Below are 17,829 nucleotides of genomic sequence, written 5' to 3' on the forward strand. Positions count from 1 at the left end.
CTTATCATTTTCGAGTTACATGGAGAAAAAGGAAGATTTTTAAGTAAATTTAAAAATGCGCTCTATAATTTGATCTTACTTTTTTCAAAAATCCTTCATTTGAAACCAGTCCAACTTTTTTAACATAGAAATAAAACTATAATAAAAAATATTTTAGAAGGAAAACGAAGTATTTAAATTCTGATGGATGAGGGGTTAAATATACTTCTCATTTCTTCTTAAAATATATTAGTCATCAATTTTTTTGCAGCATATCTCGCTTAGTTTGAATGCAATCGACATTTAATGGGGCTCATTTTAAAGACGCTTTCAAGCCCTACCAAAGTTATTAGTACCATTATACACCTAAAATCAACCGTTTCTCTGTTATTTCAAGTTGAATACACCGATTTGAGCATGCACCAAAAAACAAACTCTTCGCACCTACCATACGCCTTTTTGTATCATAACTAGAAGATTCATGAAGGAATGAATCTCTTTGTTTTTTTATAAGCTACAAAAATATTTTATATAGTTTTTTTGTTAGATGCATAGTTTTTAAGTTATTCGCAAAAATCCGTCCAATAGGGTATCATTTTTCAATGAAAAGGGCCAATTTTCAACCACGAATAACTAACCTCTTCCGTGGCTATTTTATCCAAAAAAATTTTCACCCCCGAGAAGGGGTGAGAACCACCCCCAAGATAAAAGCGCACATCGGCATAGGGTAGACTTTGTTTCTTGAGCTATTCCCTACTTACTGTGAAAATATCAAGTAAATCGATGTAGTAGGATGGAATTCGGAGCCAAATACCCTCATTGACTGCCCTACTGGGCAAAAAGAAATTTAGAGGAGGATTTTCTGTTTTTAAAATCCAAAACATTTGGTTCATAAATCCAATGCTCTTCTAAATCTAACAAATTTCCTACATAATTAGATATAATCTTGTCTGCAATCAATTTTGCTATGATCCTGTTGGTTACAGCTTTTATCATCTACAAACTCTGCGGTCAATTTAAAATGATTTGTTCAGCAACGACTTACACTTCGGAGATAGGATCAAGAGCCGGTTCTGCTATTATGCACATCACGATGCTTCTCTAAATTTACAGTGGCCATTACGGGTTTGTAGGGTTGCTGGCTAAATTAATGGATTCCCAGGTGAGAAACCATATGCCCAAGAAAACGGCACTTTGGCAAGAAGTAGCGAATAAAAAGCAGAATGCTTTGATACACATCTAGAAAAAATATTTCAATCGCATCAACAACAAGAAGAAGAAGAAGCATTACAGAGCAACCATTTGCAAAAAGAAGAGAACATAATTCTAGTAACTGTAGAATAAGTAATAAAAGAAATCAGGTATAATTTAAACCCGAGAAAAGCTTCTGGCTTTAATTTAAAAACAGGACAAATATTAAAACAGCTCCCAACAAAAGCAATTGTCAAGTTGACCTATCTAATTAATGATGCGATCAGATTAAAATATGTTTCTTCATTATGGAAAGTAGCGGACATAGTAATGATACCAAAACTGGCAAACCACCACATATAACCTCCTCCTACAGAGAACAATATCACTGCTACCCACAATGTCTAAATTATTTGAAAAATAAAAAATTAATTCCAAATCACCAGTTTGGCTTTAGGCAGAAACACCCAACTGTAGACCAACTCCACAGAGTCACCGACATTATAGAAAATGCACTAGATTAAAGAAAAGTTTGTTCGGCTTTATTCTTAGATGTTGCCAAAGCATTTGACAGGGTTTGGCATGAAGGACTATCTCATAAATTAGATACTATTGTTTCAAAATTATACACAGACATAATTAAATCGTACTTAACTGATAGATATTTCAGAATCAAGCAAGATAATGCTTATTCTGAACTTACAGAAATAAAAGCCGGAGTTTCACAGGGTAGCGTATTGGGTCCGTTCCTACATCTCCTTTATACATGTGATCTACCAGAATTCGATAACTACTGTTTAGCTACCTTTGCCGACGACACCGCCTTTTTAGCAGTGGGTAAAGATAACGTAGAAACAGCCAATAAACTACAAAATGCAATTCCAAATTCCAAAATGCCAAATTCCAAATGCAAATTCCAAAAATGGACTAAGGCGTGGAAGATTACATTGTATGAAAGCAAATCGGTACATGTTGATTTCACTAATAAAAAAATGCTCTACGCACCAATAAAAAATAAAGGACCAGACATTCCTTATGCCAATACAGCTAAATACCTGGGCTTAACGCTAGACACGAAGTTTCGCTGGAAAGCATACAGAGTGAGTTTTATGTATGGAAACACTCAATTATCTCGAAAACGGCTTCCACGATTTTTATAGATTTTGGTAGGTAGGGGTTTTCTAATGCGGCCGATATTATAGTGCTAATTACATTGTTGTCATATTTTCCGTTTTTCTGGAAGTCTAATGAACTTTCTTATTTCAAATGTAACACCCTGTATATTTTTGCGTTTTGAAGTCCTTAATAAATACCGATTATTTTTGATGTTATATTCCCTATACCTAAATGCCATAAGTTCGAAGTTATTGCTACATTTATTTAAAAAAAAAATTTAAACAAATTATAAAAATCAATTTTTTGGCCCGGGTAAACACTATTTTAGGTTGTTTGGATTATTGGGAACAAAAAAGATATTTTGTAATTTTTTACTAAAACTAATCGTTTCCGAGTCATAAACAATTTAAAACTGAAAAAAATCGAATAATGACGATTTTTAAGGTTCAAGAACACAAATTAACAATGTTATTTTTGAAACTGCGAAGTACCCAAATTCAAACTCAAGGCTTATTTTATCAGCTACCGATAAGTAATTTGAGATTGTTTCATTTTAAAACATTGTTTTTTAGTTGTTAATGCAGCCCGATCGCCCGTCCTCTCATATGCACTTCATTAAAAATTAAAAAGCAATCTTATACAATAAAAGGAGGCAAAAAATCTTATGGCAAGCTATTAGAAGAAGAGTTGGGCTTGAATTTAGGTACTTTAAAATTTTAAAAATTATATTTTTTACTTGTATTCTTGAACCTTAAAAATCGTCATTATTCGATTTTTTTCAGTTTTAAATTGTTTATAACTCGGAAACGATTAATTTCAGAGAAAAATTACAAAAGATCTTTTTTATTCCCCATGATCCAAACAACCTAAAATAGTGTTTACCCGGGCCAAAAAAATTGATTTTTATAATTTGTTAAAAATTTTTTTTAAAATAAATGTAGCAATAACTCCGAAATTATGGCATTTAGGTATAGGGAATATAACATAAAAAATAATCAGTATTTCTTAAGAACTTCAAAATGCAAAAAATATACAGTTTGTTTTATTTGAAATAAGAAAGTTCATTAGATTTCCAGAAAAACGGAAAACATGACAACAATGTAATTAGCACTATAATATCGGCCGCATTAGAAAACCCCTACGTACCAAAAATATATAAAAATCGTCCAAGCAGTTTTAGAGGTAATTGAGTGTTTCCATACATAAAACTCACTCTGTATATAAAGAAAAAAAGAAGAATTAAATATCAAATATAAAAAATTGTACTGGCTACTTGGAAGATACTCAGAGTTGTCAACGTATGACAAGATGCTAATTTACAAACAAGTTATAAAACCAGTGTGGACGTATGTTATCCAACTATGGGGATGTACAAAAAAGACAAACTTGAAAATAATACAAACTTTTCAAAATAAAGTATTAAGGGGCATTGCACCCTGGCACATCCGTAATGACGACCTCCACAAGGGTCTACGAATGGAGCCCGTCGACAAAGAAATGCGAAAACACGCAGCAAGTCATGAAAAAAGACTTCTCCTCCACGAAAATATTGAGGCCATTCAGCTCCTTTACAACCAGAAAAGAAGACTGAAGAGGACCAAACCTCACGAGTTGGTGTAGTGTGCTACAAAGCTAATAGCGGAGCATTGCGCGACTAGTGTGTAAGCAACGTGTTGGTGTAGTGCGTTATAAAGTGAAAAGCAGCGCTGTGATAGTGCGCAAACAAAAAGTGCCCCAGTGATAATGCTCCAGAGACAACTAAGAAGACATCAAAGGGCAACTCTTAGATATCAAGTAAGATAGGATAGATAAAAAGTTACTCATTGGTATTGGTCAATGACCAGCTTGTAGCACTTAAATAATAAAAAAAAATCCAAAACATTTGGTTTATAAATCCAATGCTTTTCTAAATCGAACAAACGTCCTCCATAATTAAATATAATCTTGCCTGCAATCAATTTTGCTATGATCCTGTTGGTTAAAGCTTCTATCATCTACAAACTCTGCGGTCAATTTAAAATGATTTGTGCAGCAAGGACTTTCATTTCGGAAATAGGATCAAGAGCCGGCTCTGCTATTATGCACATCACGATGCTTCTCTAAATTTACAGTGGCCATTACGGGTTTGTAGGGTTGCTGGCTAAATTAATGGATTCCCACGTGGGAAACAACGCTGTTTTCCCGAATCGGTTAAATAGGACCTAACGTTTGTTTAAAGCTGGAAGTAACTACTATTTCTGTTTCGGTTGTAAATGTAAATAAATGGCCATTTGACATATATAACGTTTATAATTAGGTTGTATATTAAATTTAATATTTATAAATGAATAAAATGAATAATATGGATAAAGTATAAATGAAATACGCAAGCTAGACTACTTTGGTGGTCACATTACGGGGCAATGCAAAAATCATAAAATTTTTGCATCCGAATTTGTAACTGACGACACAGAGGAAGTTCGAAGGTTTACGTAGTACTAACAAGAAAAGAACATAGTGGATTAAAAACATTAAAAAAAATGGTACAGAAAATCGACTGCTTCATTATTTAGTGTTGCTGTCTATAGAGCGATGATAGCGAATATGGTAGCGAAGTTAATATCCAAAGATCTAAGAGACTTATTTAATAAATATTACACCATTTTATTCAAAGTACAATCAAGTAACTATGACCAAAATTAATTTCAGATAAATATACTTATCAAACTAAGTTCTCAATCCAGTAGTACAGAAAACGACAATAAATATCGTTCTCATACCACTAGATTGACAACAGATGGAAACTCTATGGTTACTACCCCCGCGACTTTCAAAAACTATAAGCCATACGGGTGCCGAGACGAACATTAAGATGAGGGAATTTTAAATAATTCACGTCCCATCTGCTCAGCGCGGTAAAGTTCCAACGAGAAGGTTTCCTAAGTACTCCACAAAAGAATAAAAGAATTAAAAATGTATAAACATTTTCAATTTCTTTGCAACCTGAAAATGCAGCTGCATTATATTCTAGTTAAAGGATATGGGACTACTGATGATGGGGCAAAAAAGCTCCGGAACCGGAATAGACTCTTCCTGTACTCTCCGATTTAACTAGAATATAATGCTGCTGCATTTTCAGGTTGCAAAGAAATTGAAAATGTTTATAAATTTCTAATTCATTTGCTCGTTTGTGGAGTACTTAGTAAACCTTCTCGTTGGAACTTTACCACGCTGAGCAGATGGGACGTGAATTATTTAAGATTCCCTCATATTAATGTTCTTCTCAGCACCTGTATGGCTTATAATTTTTGAAAGCCGCGGAGGTAATAACCAAAGAGTTTCCATCTGTTGTCAATCTAGTGGTATGAGAACGATATTTATTGTCGTTTTCTGCACTACTGGATTCAGAACTTAGTTTGTTTCTTATCGGACGTCGCTACAATATCCGTGACATTTCTTTAATCCATCTTTAATCCATCTTGATAGGAGATTAACTTGGCAAAAGCACACTTTTACAAAAAGAAAACAACTAGGAATGAAATTCCGAGAAATGTACTGGATCGTCAGTCGTAAATCTCAACTATCTCTTGAAAACAAACTGCTGATATATAAAACTATATTAAAACCAGTGTGGACCTATCCTATGGTATCCAACTTTGGGGGACAGCCAGTCAAACTAATCTAGAAATACTGCAGAGATTCCAAACAAAGTCCTTAGAACAATGCTGAATGCCCCTTGGTACGTGCCAAACTATGTGACAGAGCAAGACCTCAATGTGCCATGCATAAAAACAGTAATAACAGAATATTACAAAAAATATTCCAAGAGACTAGAATCTCATCCAAACGAGTTAGCCAGCAACCTCACTGATGACCACAATGATGTACGACGCCTGAAGAGATTCAAAGTAGTGGACCTAGCAAGAAGATTTGAACAATCTGTGATAACTAAACTTATTTTTAACTTGTTTTAATTTAATTCATGTCAAGAGGGTGATCACTGGATCTCCCTCTACAGGTCAAATTTTCAATTTCTGTCAAATAATTTACCTATTAAAAATCCACAAGGAAAAAGTTTTCCTCTAGTTGGCTATATACCATGTAATACAAAAAACAGTAAAATCCTTTATAAAAGGTATATATCTAAAATCCCTAAAAAGGGCTACATCACAATCACATAACTAGTTTTCGACTGGATTACCAGTCATCATCAGTGCTTACGTGAAGTTTACATGCTGAATTATATCTTGGTGGTTAGCATGTAAACTTCACGTAAGCACTGATGATGACTGGTAAACCAGTCGAAAACTAGTTATGTGATTGTGATTTAGCCCTTTTTAGGGATTTTTTTTAATTTACCTATTGTTCTTAGTTAAGGACAGATTGTAAATATTACAACATTAAAAAAATAAATGCCCGCCATTTTTGTAAAAGGAACAAAAACTGAGGTGGCCTCATACCTAAATTTGAACCTTTATATGCCTAGTATATGTGGTCCAAATAATATGCTTCTACCATTAAATGCGCAATAATTCTTATAATATTTGCACGAATCTGCCGCACATAGGTACATGTGAAGATACGTTATGCATTTATTAAATGGTAATTAACATAACTAAAAAGTTCAAAATATTTCCTAAAAAATATCTTTACGCTCTTTTCAACGGCGGTATTAATTTTTAAAAAAATTAATAAATACAGAGTGAAAGAATTGAAAAAAAAAACAATTTTTTACATAAAAACCAGGAAAAACACATCTTCTGGTAAACCGATTCTTCCGATTCAAGACCTCGATCTTATACATCAAAAAAAGAACCTATGTATATACCAAATTTGATTAAAATCTGACGTCTCGTTCAAAAGTTATCGTCCTATTAGTCACATATGTATAGTCGCCATTTTTAATGTCCGCCATTTTTCTAAAAGGCAAAATCTGTGATGGCCTCATATCTAAATTTGAACCTTGGTATGTGTAGTATATGTGGTCCAAATTATATACTTCTATCATTAAATGCACAATTGTTTCACATATCGGCTGCACTATCGATATTATGTTGTAGTCTCATATTTTGCGAATATTTTATTTTTTTAATTTCTCTTTTATCTTTAATAACAAAGAAACTAGACGGTTTTACTAATTAATATTGGCTTTAACTGATGACATGCAATACGTGATGTCATATCATACCACTAAGATGAAATTATTTCCTACATATAGTGCGAAAGGAACAGAGTATTCAAAGAAAAAAAATCTGTGTAATATACCTCTCGCTATTTAAAGAGCCTCCACATAAAAACACCAAATCCGTACTTATTCTCAGGGAAATTCCACCCCAAAACATCACAGAGTCTCTATTAAACAATCTCGTCTCTCTTTTGTTGCGCTATGGCTACCGCTTACCTATGGTCGAGAAATAACTCTTTATGGTGTCTATAAAAACTGTTTACCTTATGTGGCTTTCTGTTTTTAAAGTTTTGTTAGGTAACTGTTATTTTTTATTGTTAATTTAGTTTTGTTTTAGTTAAAACACATGTTAAAGAGTAAAACCATCTTCTTTGTTTGTAAAGATATCAGGGACATTAAAAAATGTTCACAAAACATAAGACTACAATACGATTTCGATATATACTATCAGTTGTATCTCGTCCTCCCTACAGGGTGTCACAAACTTAACACAAGAAAAACATTTCTTTTCTTCCACCCGGTATAAATACAAAAAAGAAGTTTGAGTAATTTGCACAACTGTGTAAATACTGAAGAAAAATCTAAAATATTAAAAAAAAGAATATGTCTGTACTTTGTACGCACGTAAGAAGTTATACCTACTTCTATTACATAATTTCAACGAAATAAATATACTAAACAGTTTATTTGTATTTTATTTAAATATTAAACTAACATTGTAATACTTATCTACCACTTTCAAAAAATTGTTATTAAAACAATACCAAAAATTAAAAAAAAAACATGAATCGTCCGGATTCGAAACCGGGACCTCTCGATCTCTGGTAGAATGCTCTACCAACGAAGCTATCATCTCTCTGTATACGTGACATCTCGGACATAATTACAAATCACGGTGACAAATAGATCAAGTGAAGTATAAACATATTATAATAGATATTTATGATCTTACTCCCGAGGAAGACAAATCCAAAGAGACAAAAATTATAATAAATAATATATTTACTAAAAACACTAATATATTATTTTTATACCTTCTTTGCGCTGATACATACATAACTTGAAAGATTAGCAACGAACTCCATACTGTCTGTGTGCGCATGCGCCCAGAATAATGAAAATTCACTCTCGATCGCGTCTACAGAAGTATAACTTCAAAAAAATTAGCGGAATCCGTTAATCTGTTCACGAAAAAATCAACTATGAAAATGAGCATAATTTTCTATATCCCTAACTTTTGACGAGCAGTTTATATTCAAACGCGTTCAAAGAAAGGAACTAGACAGGGCTGCACTGCATACTATCATCATTATTATACAACATATTATATTCTAAACATATAAGGAAAGTACCAGATCACGAGGGATGGAGGAATCACTATAGGAGGCAGAAAAATCAGTTACCTGCGATACTCAGATGACACACTGGGTCTACAGAAGAATTCTAGGCGTGTTCTGAACAGAACACAGAACCAACCTGCCAATTCTGGAAGAGCTTCATATAAAAAAAGTAAACCAAGCCTGTGGAACTATTTGGAGATTTTTCGTTTTGTTTATAATCAAAATTTATTATTTAGCTTAGACTTTCACCAATCGAATTAAGTGTTTCTCAGGCAATCGAAGAGCGTTTGCGATATTTCATACATATCAATGAGACCTGGTTCCGCACGCTGGTATACACTCACAATAAAAAAAGCCGAAAAATGTACGAATGTGTCAATTTTGTTTTTATGACAGCTTAGAAAAGCGGATAACACATGGCAATGATTGTACCAATTTGATGTAACAAATTCGTACAGCAGTTACAAATCTTACATCCCATGAAAGAATTTGGAATATCAAGAATGGTAATTAAATTAGTAAAAAACACGTTAAAAAACAACAAAACACAAAATCGCACGAAAAGGATTTAGCTCAGATGAATTTGAATTAAAACAAGGAATGAAGCAAGGGTACGCAGTCTTCGGCACCCTTAAATCTAACAAAATAATAGATACAAATAGAAGAAAATAATGTAATTTAACTCTTTAAATATTGTACATATAAGTATACACGAGCTTACATGGCCACAGTTTATTGTTTTTAAACTTATTAATGAGTTTATTTTCAGATATTAGTATTTTTTTATAAAATTCCTATTTAGAATTAAAAAATATCCAGAATTTTCTATAATAGAAAATATTTAACTTGCAAAAAATATACATATGTATTAATAAGTATACATACACAAGTTCCTGAACATACATTATATCCCGGAGGTTTTGTGATGGCTTCAGCCAAGGGAGTGGATGGAGTTTTCGATGATGTCGTTGCCGTGTCCAATAATGGTGGCTGATCGGCATCACCAACATGCGGTTGAGATCCAGGACAGCATAGCCAAGACCTCCTTGGCAAATCTCCTGTATAAGGTTCATCGTAAGTGCGCTCTTCTATCCGATCACTTTTGCTGATGGTGTATAAGTGACCGAAACTCAGATCCCTGCAAAAATAAAATATACTTTTGACTTAGTTTAGATAACTATCATTTTGATTGTTCAAAATTCTTTTTTGAAAACGGAGTGACAAAAGGATGGATTTTGAAATTCAAATATATTTTTTGATTTTCGTTATCTTGTTGCCTAGAAGCCAGATAACAAAAAATATTGTACACTCAGAACCAGTCTCATAAAAATGACCAGAGAATGCACTCAAATATTGATTTTGCATGCTTTTAACTTTAAAACCTTTGATCGCCGATATGGCAGAAACATTTTTGGTAAAAAAGATTTGGACTTAGAAGCTTAGACTTGAAGAAGCATGCTCAAGAGAATAGGAAATCTTTTTCCCTTTCCTAAAATTGCGTCTAATATGATATTATCAGAATTCTAAAACTGTCATATATTTTTAAGTCCTGTTGAGAAAATCTTCTCAGAGTGTCCTCTTCATTTCTGAAGGTAGGCAACAATTCTGACAAATCTTTCTCTATCCTGCGTGACTCTCGATAAGGATTGGGTATCGAGACCTGTCCACTCCACTTATGCTTTTCAACCATAAACAACTTTTCCTACCTGGACCTCTGCTTCCTTTAACTTTCTCTCCATCAACAACCTCAATATATCATGTCTTCCTCGGTACACAGGTACATATGCCCTAGATAACTGCTTAAGCACTTCTTGATAATACTAACAAGTTCTCGGTCATGGCAAATTTATTGATTCATTACTATTAGTGACATTATCCATGGTATTTTCAGGAAACTTGTAAACACATCTCCAAGGCCTAAAAACCTTCTTCTAGCACTTTAGGTTTATTGTCCATGCTTCTCATCCCATATAAGATAATAAAATATATGTATATTTTCACGAATGGATATATACATATACATATATTATTATCTAGTGAAAGAGTGGACTTAGTCAAAACCGATTTCATTTTTTGACTATTCAATTCGAGCTCGGTTTTTAATCTCCGGGTTTAATCTTTGATTATCATTGATCCAACGTATCTAGATTTATTGACGTCTTATAAGGCGGTGTTATAAATTTGAATGTTAGCTTGTAGTTTGGGATCTATGCTTAAAACCATTACTTTTGTTTTACAGGTTGTAAGTTTAAGATTAAAGGATTCACATTCTCCTGCTACTACGTCTAGGAGTCGTTGAGGCCCTCCCAATATATCGGCCAGGATGATCTGGCTTCTATGCCATTAATGGCATAATGAATATTTGGTAAAAATTGTTTATTATTTAAATTATAGTACAGATAATATACATACCTCCCAAAATGTCCTCCAACGCAGCACTTAGCATGGTCAGCTCCCGCTCCAAAATTACAGTTTTTGAAGCTCAGCTCGTAATCCGTAAGAAAGTTGGGTTTTCCGTCGGGTAGTACTTTCCCATAAAGAAAATTGGGATGCATATGGGCAACATCTGTCGAAGAGATGACATCTTGGGGGGGACTGAGTTTCGTCGACGAGTCTGGCGTCTTCAAGTGGGCCTTTTCTGGACTAGGTGTGCCAGTACACGTTTCCACCGGGTTGAAGATGTACGTTGTTAGGCAACTCTTGTCCCCACCACTCCCTCCTTCGCCACACCCGTTTTCTAATTGTAAGTCTGCCCCCGCCAGTATGATTGTATCTCCTTAGAATAGTAGGCTGTAATCCATGATTATGGATAGCTAGATAATACAAAGTACTTAATGAGTAAAATATTTTTTTTCTACAAAGTTGTAACCTGGCATTTAATAAATCAACAAGCTGTGAAACCAATTTATGTGTAATTTATGTTTTTGATGAAGTAAAAAAACATGCCCGGATTCATAGAAATATTCATAATATATGCCCTGGTGCGTGATTATAAATGATATTTAATAATCACAAAGAAACCAAAGCTAACCACTTAAAATTCTAACTATTAGGCCGATGTCAGATTATGCGTTTTGACAGGATGCGTTTCCACCGCATCCGGTGAAAACGCATAGTGTGACAGATCAGTCCGGTTGCGTTGGAAACGGATGCGTTTTGAGTCATCGGTACGCGCTTACAAACAGCACCAGACTAAACGCATAGTGTGACAGGTCGGTCCGGTTGCGTTGGAAACGGATGCGTTTTCACCGCATTCGGTCAAAACGCATAATGTGGCATCGGCCTTATGGCGACACCACACTTCGCTATGTATGGTTTGTTCAACAGTAAATGGTTGAGTTCAATTAGTGTGGTTGTAAATATTATTAAATTTATTTGACCTGGCCCATTGTTAAGACCCACCCGGAGCGATAAGCAAACGAGGTAGACAGAGTTGGTCTTTTGACAATTAACACTGACTAGACGGTACTCCCATAATAAAGCCTGAAATAAATTATACCTGAAACCGGGCCTTTTATACTATTATCGGTTAATCCAGGATGTTTATAGTGGTAACTAATTGAACTCAACCATTTACTGTTAAACATACCATACTAGTTGTTATGCAGCTAAGCTGTATTTGCTCAAATATTAATTTGTCCTTTGAAGTGTGTCAAACCGACAACTAAATAGACGGATATGAGTATTTGCTATTCGTGCTTCTGCGTTATGCGTGCGCATCAAGCGAATATTGACGAATGAACCCTCCACACTTCGTCCTATGCGTCCAAATAAGGCGCATAACGGATAACACATAACGAAGTGTGGTGCCGCCATTACAATATGCGACAAATATGTGGCCAAAAATTGACTAAAAAGAAAGAGATACTGCCAGAACGCAGGGAATGATGCCGCAATCTACATTTAAAAAACAATAAGGCATAGCCAAGATACTGATAGACAATTGACATCAAATTTTAATTCTTATTCTTTTTACTTTAGGCAAATTAGGAAAAAACAAGGAAAAGTTGTTTAGCAGTTATTTTATTGTAGGAATCAAATAGTAGGATTGTATACAGGGTGTTCTGAAACTCTTCTGGCAAACGAAGACCGGAGATTCCTCAGATAATTTTAATACAATTTAACCCTCATTCCCCCCAATTCACCTAGTCCGAAAATGCTTCCTAAAGGAGCTAGAGCCCTTTGAATATGGCGCATTATAATTAGTTTTTTTAATATCTCCAAAACGTTTCTATTTAGCAAAACGAAAACTGGTACGCCTATTTATCTTCCAGAGATAAATCGATTCCATCAATTACGAATTTCTAGTACCGGTCATAAGCGTCCGTTTTGGGCAGGACAACGGTAGTTTTATCGTAAAACTTTTTTGTCTTTAACTTTTAAGCATTGTTTTCTACAATCACTTGATAAAGAAGACTTTTTCGCTTGTCAATGGCAACGAAAAGTTGACGTTTACTGAGTACCGTCACTTTATCGCTCTAGGGCGTTAAAGTTTGAAAAACGCGCGTCGTCCGTAGCAACCATACCACCATACAATACAAACAAATTGAAAATTCATACTCATAAAGGCGCGTCGTCCGTACCAACCATAGATCCATACAATACAAACAAATTGAATATTCAAACTCATAAAGTTAATTATTTAAAAATAGTTTCATTTTATTAAAAGATAATAGAAAAATTGTTGTATGTATTACAAGCATAAAGTGAAATTATTGCTTTCGAACTATTACTCTCAAGCAATAAGGTATCACTTTTCGCTCTTAATACATACCTAAATAACTATTTTCTATTCTAATACTATAATATATCAATTATGATTTCACTACTTCATCATAATGAACTTTATTATGATACATATTTTCATTACGATACAGATTTTTAACCAATAGAATCGCGATATGGCATTCGCGATGAAGGTGGCACATGCGCAGTGACCAATGGCGAGTCAAATACATACGCTTTGACAATCCTCAATATGTAAACAAACTGACAAACTACTTTGTCAAAATTTGTTTGCGTTACAAAATTAATAAGTTTGAATATATTTTTTGTTGTGAATGATCATAGAAAAAATCGTGTATACAACTTGCATTTAATTATCATTATGAAGCTCGTATTCTATACCCGTATCCCTCATACTTGCTTCATAATGACCATCATTAAATCCTCGTTGCATAATATACTAATTTACATTGAATTTTTAAATTGTGAGATATTATAGTACTAAAAGGTACTGTTGCTTTAAGTCGGTTGGGTGCACTGTGTTCTAGAAAAATCGATTTGAAAACTTTTCGTCTTTGAATTTGAAAAACAATTTAATTTTTTTTTTTTCAAAAAAACGGTGTATTTCCGAAATCTTCGTTTTTCAATTTTTGCTCTGTAACTCAGAAGATTTTAACTTTAAACCAAAAACAACAGAGTTAAAATTCACCCTAATTTCTACATATCTTTGCACGGAGATATTTTTTGTCTGATTTCCTTCGACGAAAATTTTCGTTGCAAAAACCAGGTTTTCCCAACAAAATCTTTTATTTTCAACTAAAATTTTAGGGAATATGTAATTGAATAATTAAATAACTTGGTGACATAAACCTTTTTTGTAGTAGATTATAGTTCCAGAAGTCGGCAACAATCGAGCAAATAATTTAGCAACAATTAAATTGTTAATTAAAAATTTACGGTCGCAATAATAAGCAGAATAATTACACCAGAATAACTATGATTTTCGTATAATGTGTCCATTGATTTCTGTTTATTCCACTGATAGTGAAATAGCTTCCTTTATTGTGCTAAATGTCTGAGTTAATTGTACATACCATCGAATCAAACGTGCTTCCGCACAAAGCGAATGTGTGTTAATTATATTTTCTCCTATCGTGATTATTATTATCTATTAACAATATTATTGTCAATTATTCTCTGTTTATGCTGATATTGGCTGCCACAGTGATATTAGGTAGTGGTTGCTGGTGATCATTTTGATCGGGGCGCACTATTGCAAATTTCTCAGATTTTAGCATTGTTACTCCCATCAACAACTGTCCACGCACTACTAGGGCAGTCAATGAGGGTATTTGGCTCCGAATTTCATCCTACTACATCGATTTACTTGATATTTTCACAGTAAGTAGGGAATAGCTCAAGAAACAAAGTCTACCCTATGCCGATGTGGTCTTTTATCTTGGGGTGGTTCCCACCCCTTCTCGCGGGTGAAAAATGTTTTGGTTAAAATAGCCACGGAAAAGGCTATAGAACCTAATTTTAAGCAAAAACTGTTCTATAATTATTTTTTGAAAGCTCAATACTTTTTGAGTTATTCGTGGTTGAAAATTGGCCATTTTCATTGAAAAATGACACCTTTTCGGACGGATTTTTGCGAATACCTTAAAAACTAAGCATCTAACAAAAAAAACTATATAAAATATTTCTGTAGGTCATAAAAAACAAAGAGATTCGTTCCTTCATAAATCTTCTAGTTAAAATAAAAAGAAGGATATGGTAGGTAAGAAGAGTTTGTTTTTTGCTGCATGCTCAAATCGATGTATTCAACTTGAAATAACAGAGAAACGGTCGATTTTAGTGTTTAATGATACTAATAACTTTTGTAGTGCTTGAGAAGACCTTTAAAGTGAGCAATACTAAATGTCGATTACATTCAATTTAAGCGAGATATTCTGCAAAAAAGTTGATGACTAATGTATTTTAAGAAGAAATAAGAAGTATATTTAACCCCCCATCCATCAGAATTTAAATACATCGTTTTCCTTTTACAATACTTTTTATTATAGTGTTATTTCTATGTTCAAAAAGTTGGACTGGATTGAAATGAATGGTTTTTGAAAAAAATAAGATCAAATTATAGAGCGCATTTTTAAATTTTCTTTAAAACTCTTCCTTTTCCTCCATGTAACTCGAAAAAGATAAGAGATACCACACAAAAATGTAGGGCTTCTTCAGATAAAAATTTCCTTTTTATTTTTCATTACGGTGTCTCTTATCATTTTCAAGTTACATGGAGAAAAAGGAAGATTTTTAAGAAATTTTAAAAATGCGCTCTATAATTTGATCTTTTTTTTTTTTTCAAAAACCACTCACTTTAAACCCGTCCAACTTTTTTAACATGGAAATAACACTATAATAAAAGGTATTGTAGAAGGAAAACGATGCATTTATATTTTGTTGGAAGGGGGTTAAAATTACTTCTCATTTTTTCTTAAAATACATTGGTTATTAATTTTGTTTGCAGCTTATCTCGCTTAGTTTTAATGTAATGGACCTTTAATAAAGCTCATTTTAAAGGTCTTTTCATGCACTATAAAAGGTGTTAGTAGCATTATACACCTAAAATCGACCGTTTCTCTGTTATTTCAAGTTGAATACACCAATTGAACACACCTATTTTCGCCTACCATATCTCTTTTTGTATTATAATAAGAAGATTTATGAAGGCAAGTGTCTCTTTGCTTTTTTATAACCTTCAAAAATGTTTAATATCGTTTTTTTGTTAGATGCATAGTTTTTAAGGTATTCGCAAAAAACCTTTCAAAAAGGTATTATGTTTCAATGAAAATGGCCAATTTTCAACAACGAATATCTCAAAAAGTATTGAGTTTTCAAAAAAAAATTATAGAACAGTTTTTGCTTAGAATTAGGTTCTCTAGCGAATTCCGCGGTAATTTTAACCAAAAAAATTTCCACCTCTAAGAAGGGGTGGAAACCACACCCAAGATAAAAGCACACATCGGCATAGGGTAGACTTTGAATTAGGAGATAAGTAGAGGCTAGGACCAAAATTTCATTAAAATCCATGCAGTAGGATAGAATTCGGAGATAATATCCTATTCTTGCTACCATTGACTGGCGTAATAGCAGCACCATCTCGTCGTAAGCCTGTGCAAGTATTTTCTAGGGAATTTTTAAAATCGGATTTGTACCAGTCGATATATTAACAGTACCTTGATTTTCTGGATTTGAAAAACCCCAAAAGCTTATGTATTTTCCGGCCAAAAAATAACCAAGGAATAATAAATCTGAGTTTGTGTAGAAAAATTGTAATCAACAAGTTCTAAAAATACACCCTTATTACCCGACTCTCCACACTCATTATAACTACGTAGTGCAAAAATATAGATAATTTTTGATACTATTTGACGGTTTTTTATACCGTTTTGTTGTGCATACCAATATTTTCAGATCAGGGCATTTAGCCAAAAATACATCGAATTTTCATTACAGTACCTAGAGGCTTGCAACTTTTTGCACTGTGTTAAGAATGACTTCACGAAAAAAAGTCTACAATAGAAAAATCGGTGGAAATGCATAAGTGCATTTTAAATTGCCTAATGTTGTTCTGAAGCTATTTTCTTGTGGCATTTTTACAATTTTAATTTTTACAATGGGAAATAAGCCACAATGTTATTAAAAAATGATTTTTATTAACGTTTCGACGCCCAAATCGAAAAAAAAATTGCTAAAATGTAAAAATCAGTATATTAAGGGCCAGATTTTGTTAATCTGGGTTTTGAAGTCACGGAACAAGAATACACAATCAGAACCGACCCCCGAAGCACTTGGTCATCTTCTGGAATTTCTAGGCTTTCTGACACTAAATTGATGAAAATAGATTACTTAGGGGGTTTTGGGGTTGTTGAATATGAATACGTCATTAGAACCGATCTCTTAAAACCAAAGACCCTCAAAATTCTGGAAGATTACGTGCATATCGGTCATTCCGTGCATTAGGTAATATTATGTGCCTTAGGGACGATTTCTCATATCGGGTTGAACTCCTGTTTGCCCCGAACTTCTAATGAACGTCAGTTTAAAATCAAAATCGTCTTTCTCAATTCACGTTCAACCGATGGCAGTTTACACTACGTTCAGGAGAACGCTGAAATTCGGCCGTTCGTTAGCAGTAACTCCCACACCCCTCCCCTCATTGTCATTGTTTCAAGACTTCAACTTAACTCTATTAACACAAAACCATTATGCAGTACGCATATATGAGTAATACTTAACCAATCGAATGGTAAGTAT

At 33.6% G+C, this 17,829-nt stretch overlaps 1 protein-coding gene across 5 annotated transcripts in view; it reads right to left on the bottom strand.

The window, feature by feature from the left end:
* LOC114338265 (colorectal mutant cancer protein) overlaps positions 1-17,829 on the bottom strand; it is a 619,539-nt gene that overhangs the window by 357,956 nt on the left and 243,754 nt on the right. For 3 of the 5 annotated variants that reach the window (XR_007698823.1, XM_050654063.1, XM_050654061.1), the window contains exons 2-3: positions 11,203-11,603; positions 9,676-9,928 (exon numbers count right to left, since the gene is read on the bottom strand). The exons of 1 other annotated variant lie outside the window; for it this stretch is intronic. Coding sequence is in view for 3 of the 4 variants with exons in the window: in XM_050654063.1 (XP_050510020.1) it covers positions 9,676-9,928; positions 11,203-11,345 (396 nt within the window). In the remaining variant the exon portion in view is untranslated. The remainder of the gene's footprint in view (positions 1-9,675; positions 9,929-11,202; positions 11,604-17,829) is intronic. One more of the 5 variants, XM_050654065.1, reaches the window with a different exon arrangement.

This window comes from Diabrotica virgifera, chromosome 6 (genome assembly GCF_917563875.1).
Source record: "Diabrotica virgifera virgifera chromosome 6, PGI_DIABVI_V3a".
Classification (NCBI taxonomy): domain Eukaryota; kingdom Metazoa; phylum Arthropoda; class Insecta; order Coleoptera; family Chrysomelidae; genus Diabrotica; species Diabrotica virgifera.